The 12,064-nt window shown below is 37.7% G+C and overlaps 1 protein-coding gene across 2 annotated transcripts in view; it reads left to right on the top strand.

The window, feature by feature from the left end:
- The window catches only part of RGS22 (regulator of G protein signaling 22), a 133,560-nt gene extending 125,394 nt beyond the window's left edge, over window positions 1-8,166 (top strand). The window contains exon 27 of one of the 2 annotated variants that reach the window (XM_072949535.1): window positions 7,881-8,166. In XM_072949535.1, coding sequence (XP_072805636.1) covers window positions 7,881-7,900 — 20 coding nt within the window. In that variant the 3' untranslated portion in view covers window positions 7,901-8,166. The remainder of the gene's footprint in view (window positions 1-7,880) is intronic. The other variant, XM_072949537.1, reaches the window with a different exon arrangement.
- The last annotated feature ends 3,898 nt before the right edge of the window (window positions 8,167-12,064 follow it).

The raw sequence follows: 12,064 nt of genomic DNA, 5'->3' as shown, positions 1-12,064 counted from the left end.
CAAAATTATATTATGTGTAATATCAAAAATTATATTATACACACACACACACACACACACACACAGGGACAAAGGGACAGGGGGAGACAGAAAGAGAATGATTAAACAAATGTGGCAAAATGTTGACAAGTAAATGTTATCAGTTAGGAAGAGTATATGGGAATTCTTTGTACTATTCTTGCAATTTTCTGTAAGCTTAAAATTAATTCAAAGTAAAATTTTAAATGATAGATAAATGATGGCCAAATAAAGACATTTTCAGAAAAACAAGCTAAGGAAATTTGTTGGCCCTAGACCTGCACTGCAGGAAATACTTAAGAAGTTCCCAGGGCTGAATAGAAATGATCCCAGATGGGATCCCAAATGGGAGCCTGCATTTGCAGGAAAGGAGAAAAGCGCTGGAAATTGTAAGATTTCTAAACTATACTTTCAGGCTTGTAATTCTATATAGTGGTTTAAGCACACGTGTTTAGCTCCTCTTCCTCCAAATCCCTAAAAATTACTATAAAGGATAAAGTTATAAACCCACAAAAATAAATAGAGGGCATCAGTTGATCAGAGGTTTCAGCAAGTTTCTGGAGACTGAAAGTGGGTGATGGAGTAAGTATTTAATGAGGCAGGGAGGAAACCTCACTTAAAAAAATGCATGGTAAATATTGTAGTTGAGGAGACTGTACAACTTCCCCTCATAAACCTGGAGAGGCTGAGGACTCAGAAGTGCCAGGTCTTCTGAGACAGCAAAACATGGGGATGAAAATAGAGGAGTTACTGGAGGGTTTGTAGGCAAAACACTTAATACATACGAATCTCTGCAGAGAATGCCTCATTCTCCTCAAGCAAAGAGAGAAAGAGAGACAGAGCAAGAGTGTGAGGGAAACATTGACTAATTTCACTTCAAAAGACATAGAAAGATACTATTTTTTTTCTTTTTTGTGTGTGGTGAGAACACTTAAGATCTATACTTTTAGTAAATTTCAAGACTATCATACAGTATGGTTAACTATAGTCACTATGCTGCACATTAGCTCCTCAGAACTTATTCATCTTACAACTGAAAGTTAGTACCCTTTGACAGTATCTCCCCATTTCCACCATCCCTCAGCCCCTGACAACCACCATTCTTCTCTCTGATTCTGAGTTTGACTTTTTTAGATTCCACATAGAAATGAGATCATATAATATTTGTCTCTCTGTGTCTGGCTTATTTTACTTAGCAAAATGTCCTCCAGATTTATCCGTTGTTGCAAATGGGAGGGTTTCCTTATTTATGGCTGAGTAATATTCCATTGTATATCATTTCACAGCGTATGCATATACTAAAGCACCACATTGCTTACTGTAACAAGAAGAAAAAAATTACATTGTACAACCTAAGTTTATGCAACTTTTATTTTTCAATCATACATTAATAAAGCTGGGGGAAAAGGAATTTAAACAAATTCATAAAACCAAAAACCAAAATAAACACCGAAAAAACAAAAGAAATGGAAAGAATTGTCTGGTGAGAGACTGGGCAGTAAGCATGTGAATTAGTGCCTTTGTCAGCACACAGCTCTCCTCATTTCATTTTATAACATCCAAAGCTCAATGGCTTCTCCTTGTCTGTTCACCTAAAGTGATACTTTCCAGTTGACAGGCCCTGCCATGAACACAGATCTGAAGATGACCTTTTATATTGCCTCATTTTTTTTAAACACTTTTATTATGGTATGATTCCTATACAGTAAACTATATATATTTCAGTGTACAATTTGATGAATTTTGATAGATGTATATACCAATGAAACCACCATTACAATCAAGATAGCTAACATTTCCATGACTCCGGAAGAGGTACAAATTTCAAATTCCTAATTTATCTCTTCCTAACCCCTTTACCCACTGGTAACCGTAAGTTTGTTCTCTATGTCTGTGAATCTGTTTCTGTTTTGTAGATAAGTTCATTTTTGTCCTTTTTTTTTTTAGATTCCACATATAAGCAATATTGTATGATATCTTTCTTCCTCTTTCCGATTTACTTCACTTAGAATGCTCGCCTCCAGTTCCATTATGTTGCTGCAAATGGCATTATTTTATTCCTTTTTATGGCTGAATAGTATCCCATTGTGTGTGTCTTCTTTATCCAGTCATCTGTTGATGGACATTTGGGTTGTTTCCATGTCTTGGCTATTGTAAATAGTGCTGCTGTGAACATTGGGATACATGTGTCTCTTTGAATTATATTTTCCTCTGGATATATGCCCAGGAGTGGTGTGCTGGATCATATGGTAAGTCTGTTTTTCGTTTTTTGGGGGAATCTCCATATTGTCCTCCATAGTGGCTGTACCAATTTCCATTCCCATCAGCAGTGTAGGAGGGTTCCTTTTTCTCCACACTCTCTCCAGCATTTATTGTTTGTGGACTTTTTAATAATGGCCATTCTGACTGGTGTGATGTGATATTGTAGTTTTGATTTGCATTTCTTTAACAATTAGTGATGTTGAGCATCTTTTCATGTGCTTGTTGGCCATCTGGATGTCTTCTTTGGATAAATGTCTACTTGGGTCTCCTACCCATTTTTTGATTGGGTTGCTTTTTTTTGCAGTATTAATCTGAATGAGCTGTTTGTATATTTTGAAAACTAGTCCTTTGTTGTTTGCATCATTTGCAAATATTTTCTCCCATTCTGTAGATTGTCTTTTCATTTTGTTGATGGTATCCTTAACTGTGCAAAAGCTTTTAAGTTTAATTAGATCCCATTTGTTTATTTTTGTTTTTATTTTCATTACTCTAGGAGCTGGTTCGAAAAAAATATTGCTGCGATTTATGTCAAAGAGTGTTCTGCCTATGTTTACCTTTAGGAGTTTTATAGTATCTGGTATTACATTTATGTCTTTAATCCACTTTGAATTTATTTTTATATATGATGTTAGAGAATGTTCTGATTTTATTCCTTTACACATAGCTATCCGGTTTTCTCAACACTGCTTATTGAAGAGACTGTCTTTCCTCAATCGTGTATTTGTGCCTCCTTTGTTTATTTGACCATAAGTGCATGGGTTTATTTCTGGGCCTTCTATCTTGTTCCACTGATGTTTATGTCCATTTTTATGCTTGGTCCTGGCCCTCTGGTGGATAGGGCTGTGCCTAGGCTGCTCTGGACTGCTGATGGGTGGGGCTGCATTCCAGCCCAGCACTTTGGCCTGACCCAGTAAGCTGTTTGGCCTGAGGCTTCCCAGCACTTAAGCCTACAGGCTGTTGGGTGGGGCTAGGTCTTGGTGCTAACAATCCAAGCAAGATGTCAGCCTCTAGGATAACTCATGCAGATAAACACTCTGCAAATGTCTGCCACCAGCTTTTAGGTCTCCAGGGTGAGCCACAAGAGATTTACTTAATAGCATATTATGCTATCATATTGAAGGGGAGCCAAATATGCTACCCCAAATGTGCCACTTTGGCATATTGATTATTTTGAATTAAAGTCACTCTAGAAACAGCCAGTGCAAGAGAACACTCTGACCCTCCTTTGTCCCTCTGAAAGCAGGAAATAAATCTCCCTTGTGAAAGGCACCCTCCCTGTACTAGATACTGAAGAAATGTACCTCATCACCAGAGATAGAGAACTTAGAGCTCTCTAAAAAGCTATAAACCTTGTTAGTTCTTCACTGATTTATTACCCCAAATCCAAACTTCTTTTTCTTGTCAATTCTGCACAGATTTATTGTATCTTTGCCTAAAAGGTATAAAAGCTGCCCCCGTTGGTCACTTCTTTGTATCTCATATTTTTCATGAATTCCTGTACATATGAAATTAAATTTCTGTTTCTCCTGTTAATCTGTCTTATGTCAATTTAATTATTAGACCAGCCAAAGAACCTAGAAGGGAAGAAAAGAAAAGTTTTCCTTCCCTGCAGTAGGATAGCACATTACTACATAATGATAGTATATTATTTATGCTTTCACATGGTAGCATATGATTGCAAAATGATAGCTATGATTCATAAATATAAAGACAATAAATGGAAGAAACAGTAAAAATAGTTGCTTCTGCAGAGTAGGATGACAGTAGGCGTATTGAGAGAGAGGACTGTATAACCAGGAGCGTGGATGAGTTTCCTTATAGGGTGACTCTGGGCAAGAAACTGAACAGGTGGACTGGATCAGACTAGAATCTGCTGTTTCACTCTGTTAGGAGCATGAACTTGACCTACAAGCTGTGAGAAGGCATTGACAGTCCTAATCTGGGGAAATTGTTGGTTGCGTGGGGATAGTCAACAGAGGAGTCCTTGATGAAGCCTCCCATAGACTGGGAGGGGGACCCAGTAATGCCTCTAGCTTGTGATTCTTCCCAACCCTGTATCTATGAGAGCTGTCTATGCTTCAGAAACATTAGTGTGTTACAACTATTGACCAAGACTCAATGTTCCTCCAGGTACAGGACAACTCACTGCAAGATGATTTTAAAGTAGTACACAGCAACTGCACTAAGCAAACAAAATGGGGTGGGGGGCTGGGGTATATAGCTCAGTGGTAGAGCCCAAGCTTAGCATGTATGAGGTCCTGGGTTCAATCCCCAATACCACCATTTTAAAAATGAATAAAATATAAACTGGGAAAAAGAAGTTCAATGTGAAAGGCAAATACATCATTAAAAAATTACATAAATTGCAAGAAAAAAAGGTGAGGGAATCTATAAATTGCAAGAGATGTAAAAGACATTTCAAACAATCGCAACATGTGGTCCTTATTTGGATCCTGATTCAAACAGTTAAAAAAAAAAGACACTTAGAAATCTGAATGCTGGATATTTATTGATGGTGAGGGATTATCATTGTTTCAGGTGTGATAATGATATTGTAGTTCTATTATAAAATAGACTTTATCTTTCTGAGATATATAATAGGATATTTACAGATGAAATTATGTGGTAGCTGGGATTTGCTCTGAAGTAATCAGTGAGATATCCAAGCTCCAGTTACCTCTTCCCTGATCCTTCTCCGCCCATCTCATTTAATTTTCTTTGGAGTAAAAAACTGCTTATTTTGGACTTATTGCTTATAATCCCACTTTCTTTATACCCCTGCTTCCTAATGGACTAAGCTATTGATTCTTGAAGACTTTCTTTTTCCTTAGAAAGCTCACACCAATCAAAAGCTGTGGTTTTTAAGACTTTGCCAACTGAGAGGTTCAAAATCACTTCAACAAGTTGACTACCCTGAGGACAGTGTGTAAAGAAAGCTCTTCCCCTGGGGTGAGTGGTGGCCCTATGGACAGCAGGAACGCCCAAGTTTAGCATCTCCAAATATTAATGTCTATACTGATTTTTTCTGAGTCAATTTAAAGAAAAATGTTAATAAGTAATAGTATAGGAGTGTGCAGATAATTGAAGCTTGGAAATTTTGGGTTAGGCTGCAGGCACACTGAGACCCTCTCTCCTGGGGCTGCCCTTATCTTTACTGGTCCTGGGTCAGTCTACCTCTCCAGAAGGCAGAGAGGAAAGCACAGCTAATTGATACATTGAGCTTAAGTCTATCAATAATGAGAATAGCTGGTGATATTAAAGAGATGGGAAGCTTAGAGGGCAGTGTCTTGGAGTTCAGAATGAGAAAGGAGGGGTCTGCAGGGCTCTGGGGGTTCCCCAAGGATCAGGATCGAATCATGTTCATCTTTGCTTCCACACAAACTGCCACAAGATATGGCCCGTACTAACCTCAGTAAATATTTGTAGAATAAGCATCTTAGATGGAGGGAAAGCAGGATTTTTATATTTTTAAAGTTATTTAGAGAAATGTGAGATGTGGTCTGATTCCATTTAAAATGGGATGGCTTAAGGGGAATGAAAGGACAAAAATTAAAAATTAAATTAAATTTAAAAATGCAAATATAGTTTTGAAATAGAAGCCACACCAAAATTAATGTAGTTGTTCAGGGAACCCTCAGGTGAGTTTGGTGTTTAAAAGCTTATGTACAAAAGCGGCAATGAAAGTTATGTCGTCAAAGTCAGGTATGAGGGACAGTCGCCTGCAAAAATTATACCAAGACAACTGAAGAGTGGTCTGAGGCTTAGAAACGATGCTGAAGACATTCATTTGTTGTAAACATTTTATCATGGAAACATCAAACATACTCAAAAGTAGACAGAATAGTATAGTGAACACCTGTGTAACTGTGGTCCAGCTGCAATAATGCTTACTAACCAGGAGTCAGCAAGTTACAGCCCAAGGGCCAAGTTCAGCCCACTACTCATTTTTATAAATAAAGTTTTATTGGAACATAGTCATGTTCATTTCTTTATATTTTATCTGTTTTACTTTTGCATTTACCAGCCACTACCTGGCCCTTTATAGGAACAGTTTGCTGATTAATTCTCCCCTAATCAATATCCCCTACTCTTGTCCATCTACCTGCCAACCTCCCTTGTATTATTTTGAAGCAAATCATCATCATCATGATGTCATTTGATTGGGAAATATTTCAGTATATATTTCTAAACTGTAATGCCATTATCATTCCTAAAAAGAGATTTCACAATAATTTCTGAATTTCATAAATAACCAATTAGTGTGGAAATTTCCCATTACCTCCAGGGCATAAGGCATAAATCTTTTTAGATTTTTTGTCTTCCTTCTTTACAGTTCATTTGAATCAGGATCCAAACAAGTTCCACACATTGTGATTGCTTGACAATTCTCACTCCCTTTTTTAGTTCCTTACAATTTTTTTTTTTAAAGAAACCAGTTTGTAAAAAAAAAAAAAAAAAGAAAGAAAGAAAAGAAAAGAAAAGAAAGAAAGAAACCAGGCTGTCCTGCAGAGTTTCCCAGTCTGAATTCTAACTGCATCCCTATGGTGGTGTTTTAACATGTTCCTCTGTCATGCTTGTATTTCCTGTAAATTGGTAATTCAATTTAGAGGCCCTCAAAGGAACTTTAAAGCTCTTCAAAGTCGCAAGACCATTTGCCACTTTGCATTGCACTGGTTTGTTGTTTACTTGATATTTAACACCTGCCGTAATTAAGTATGGGTGATCAGAGCTCTGTTCCATCCCATGGTCCCCAGGGAGGACTACAGCTGGCAGGATCACTGGGAGATCTTCAGCTATGCTCCCATGAGTGAGAGAAGACGCTACTGTATTGTAACCCTGCTAGGCCTCAGTACTCCATAGGAGAACAATGGCTCCTTGTGGCTCTCTAAATTATAACATCACCTTTCAACTGCTAGAACTGTTTTGTAAAAGGGAGGGAAAATGGGATGAGATTCCTTATGTATAGGCTTTTATGTTACTATATTAAAGTGAGCTTTTTGGAATTGGTTTGGCTTTTATCTTGGGTGTGTGCATGAGTGTCTTAGTATAGGAGTCCGAATTCTGTTCTCTCTCTCTGCTTTTGACCTTCATTAGGGGGTCTTAGTAACTTGAATGCTGATTCAAGTCCATCTGGAAATGAGTGAAGCATGTGAATGTGATGAGTGATATGTATTATTGTAAATGATCTACCTGGGCTCTTGGGAACTTTAATCATCTGTGATCACCGAGACTAAAGAAAAAAAGAGGTCTTTTTAAACTGAAGCAGGAAAACTGTGAGACCTCTGGCTGTGTCTATATAGATGTATGTACATGTGTACAGTATAAGTGTGATATGTCTCTGCCTCCAAATGGCATTGCCAAGATTGGTTTGTGGATAAGCTCTGTTTAATCGGCTTAAAAGAATTAAGCACTCATATAAATTCTCAGAAATATAAAACAAACTGGCCAGAATGAATTTCAGGTTGACATGATCTGGGAAATATTCAATATTAAATTAATATCTGGTATTTAATCTGGTATAGCTTAAGCTTGTTGGTTTGATTAATATAGACATGTCTTTAAGGTCATCAGTATTAAGAAGTATACTTTTATTTTACTAGGTTTATTGGAAGTCAAATAATCTGTTGCAATGTGTCAGCAAAGAAAGTAACATGATACTGTGGACAAAGAATGCTGCCTGCCATATCAGTACGCAAGGGATGTTGTGGCCATCAAGCCATCAGCCACTGCAGCTGCCCTCTCCCCTCCACAAGGTGTACCCTGAGGGTATCCAGGATGGAGGAAAACAGGATACTGGTCCTAGATAGTTAAGGTGCACATCAAAGAAATAACTTCATTAAGTCTGGATTCTTGCATCTTCTCACACAGAGAAAAGTCCTAAATTTATTAACTTGAGTTGTCTGATTTTTCTTAAATTAACAGTAATCTTTTGATGTTCAACTGTTTTTGTTTTTGTTTTTTGCAAAAAGTCCTGTATATTCTGACTCCTCCCTTATCTCTGGACAGTCTCTCAGAGATAACTGAGAGAGACTGTATCCTACACTGAAGACCTCAGTAAGTCTGCTGAAGAAAATGTAATTAATTCTCAACTTTTAGGTTGTGCATCTTTTTTTCAGTCAACAGTTTGATGAAAATTATAAGTAAATTCAATGTAAATGAGATAAGAGGTCTTAGGTAAACTCTTTTGGAATAATTATGTTTTGGAAATGTCTTTCTAAAACAGTCTCTGCAGATTTTGATAACTTGAAATTTTAGTTTTGCTAAATTCAATTAAATGATAGGAATTTATTGAAAATCCAGGTTATTTCAAAGAAGATAAAATGCTAAGTGGGTCTGAGTTTACCTACCTTTGCTTCTTACAAGAAAAAAACTAAGGCAGGAAATGCTGGTATGACAGTTTACAATTACTTGCTTCTCAGTTTTTGCTAGGGACTTAAGGTTAAATTTTATGGGTTAAAATTAAAATATAAAGCTACTAAAATAATAGGGGAAACATTTCAGTATGCCAGGAGAGTAGGGTGTGTGTTTTTAGTAAAAGGAGGTAGGAGGAATGGAAATTTTGTTACGGCAAAAATGGCATTTTGTTAAAGGGAAAAAGGGTAGTTTTGTCCTGGAGCTGTTTGTTTCTGAAGGGAAAAGAAAACAAAGGCCAAAATAAAATGGATACAAAAAGTTGTGGGCTTGTAGAAAAGGAATGCCGAGAAAAGTTTTGTACATGGTCAGGATTTGCTCAGGTTGGATTTGTGAAGATTTGTGAATGAAAAATAGTCAGCCATAGCAGTAAACAAAGGATGCTATGGCCATCAAGTCGTATGCTACTACCTGCCTCTGCAGCCATCCCCAACAGTGCACCCTGAGGGAACTCAGGTTGTGGAAGAGCAGGAGACTGGCCCTGGAGAGCTAGGTGCATATCAAAGGAATGATTTCAGTGAGCTCAGACCTTTGCATCTCCCCATACATAGAAAAGTGCTAAATTCCTGAACTCGAGATGTCTGATTTTCTTTAATTAACAGTAATTTTTTGATGTTCTGACTACCTGTTCTTTGTGGCAGAACTCATCTATCCTGGCTCCTCCCCTGCCAATTTGGATCAGTCTCTTAGAGTGATCTGAGAGGCTGCTTCCTGGGTTTGAATCCTCAGAAAGTCCGCCAAATAAAATATAACTCTCAATTTACAGGTTGTGCATTTTATTTCAGTTGACAGATTAAATGTAACTAGGTAAACTGATTTTGTTTTTAAGACTAGGCTGGTGTAGGGCTGGATTTGGTTTCTCACTATGTTAAGAGAACAAACTTTTCTCAGAATGCTGCTTTTGATAAGATTGTTTCTTTGTGTGTAAGTGATCTGTATTTGCTTTAAAAATCTTTTATTGTTGCTTTAATTACGTGAATAGCATTCACACTGACCTGTGATCCTGTGTGACCAAGTGTTTTGAAACCTTTTTGATATTTTTGATAAACTGCCCAAATATCAAATTCTAATTGAAGTTTTTTCCATCTACAGCTCACTCTGGAAACCTGCAGCATCTCAGAGAGGGTAAATTAACTAGGATTATTTGGTGTGTTGAATTACATGGGAAGCATTGTGAAATGAGTGATTAAACCTTCTCAGGTTATACTGTACGGGTAAATTTTATTAATATAGACATTCTAGAAATTATATGAATTTCTCAAATTTGGACATGTCCTGGTATATAATGTTATTGTTACCTGAAAATTAGGTTTGCCTCTTGGTGTCAGCCAGAAGACACAACCAAGCCAAAGACAGGGGGAAGAAAGGATTTATTGCTTGCAGCAAGTAAGGAGACCACCTGCGATCTTTCCCAAAGATCTTTCAGTGTCTTCCTGAACAGCCAAAGTTTTAAGCTAAGGGTATATGCATGTTCATGAAGGGGCTACAGCAGAGGAGAATTCAGCATAGAATCGGGGCAAAGGTCGACAGAGTCCCAGCTTTAGGTGACTGAAGTCACGAGGGTCAGAAAAGGCCATCATCCCTTGGGTTCCAGTTGAATGCCCAAGGAGGGTTACCTTACATTCTGCAAAACAGCTCAAGAAAGTTTTTCAGGCTGGTCTCTACCATTGAAACAGAACTTGCAGTCTTCCTTTAAGATCATTATTACTGAGATCTGTTCAAGGGCAAGCAATGTGGCCAGGCTTAGATCACAAAATGGCTTAGGTCTAAACCGGCTTCTCGTATGTCAAAAAGTTGTGTCTGGTTCTTTTCCTCCAGGGACCCCGTGCCCTATCTGCTAAAACCTTATCAGCCATTATTTTAGTTAGTATCTTAAAATGTTGTGTGTCACAGCCGTGACCAAGTTTCTTTGTCAATTACATTGTAATAAGGTGTTTAACAATGTCTTTTAAAGTCTTGTTATTTGTAGACAGTTATTGTTGTACTTTTGTTAAAGTGCTTCATCTTTAAGAAAATTCATGGGAAGGACTCTTTGACAAATACAAGTTTCTGATGAATTTCAGATCATAATGCTGAACTGGGTAAGAAATTTAAAAATCCCAATGGAAAATCTGATGGCTTCATAAAACTATTAACAAAAGGTTTGGTTATTGAGTAACTGGTGAATATGGTTATAATTTTCATGGTTTTGTTTGGAACATTACTGGTTTTGATCTGGGTTTTCCAGCTATGAGGAAACCCTTCCCTTCGAGCTAATTATGACTTAGAGCAATTTGGTAAATTACACTTTTGTAAGTAGAATTAAAACATTTATCTTTTCTCTCAACCTGATCTCTCCAGACTTTGGAAACTCTTGGGTTCCACGCAGCTTATCAGGTGAATAAGAAAGGCTGCCCCCTGACAGATGATGGAATCTTGGTATTTTGAGGACTTCAAGAAGAGAGAAGTTCACCCAGGCAGAATCTGATGGCAAGCCCTTGGTGTGGTTTTCTTGGCCTTTCTCTGCTCTAAAATCTGATGTTTCAGTTCGTTTGACCTCACTGTGCATTGCTTGTAAACTTGGGTTCAACAATAAGTAGCCTGAAAAAAATGTTGCTGAGGTACAAACCCAGTCTGACCTTCAATCAGCACCTTTTCCTTGTGACCTAAAGGTTTCACGCCCCAGAATCTCTGTTAACAAGTTGAAGACAAAGACTCACTGACAAGGACCACTTCCTCGATGATTTATAATAGCAGAGTCTGGTACATAGTAATTGCTCAATCAATATGGGTTGAATCGGTATCATGTATCTTTTGTGTCCCTAGGAATCTTTCACATTGCTTGCTGAGTTGACTTAAATAACACGATACAAATCCAGGTTGTTTCAATAAAAACCAAGCCAGACACCCCTAAGGTACAAGAGGCTTACCTTTACACACGACTTTGCATAAACTTGCAGATGCCTTCCTTTAAAACACTTGTCTTCTACTAAAACCCCACGCAAATACTTCCATCAAAACTTGCTCTGCTCTGCTAAGCAGGTAATTGCTTCTGCAGCAGCCTGGGTCACCTCTGTGTGGTAGGGACCACTGTTTAGGATTGGTATTAATCTCTTTATGTCTGTCTCATCTGCAGGGCTGTGAGCTCCTAGAATTTGGCTGTCTTGTTCACTCTTTAGCCAAACAAGCAAGCGGTTGGACGCATAAGGGTAGTCATAATGAAAATGTCGGTTTGTGTACATTGTTGGGGTGATCCATGCCCAGGATGATTTGTACTGTATTTATAGGGTACATTTAAAAAATTCACGTACTACATATCTTTGAATTCCCTAATTCTGTGTATTAGTAAGATCAGTATCTCCAAATAACTAAGGAAGCGGACTCATAAAGTCAA

This window comes from Vicugna pacos, chromosome 25 (assembly GCF_048564905.1).
Source record: "Vicugna pacos chromosome 25, VicPac4, whole genome shotgun sequence".
Lineage (NCBI taxonomy): Eukaryota > Metazoa > Chordata > Mammalia > Artiodactyla > Camelidae > Vicugna > Vicugna pacos.
The sequence above is the reverse complement of the archived record's forward strand: the minus strand, read 5'-3'. Positions and strand labels throughout refer to the sequence as shown.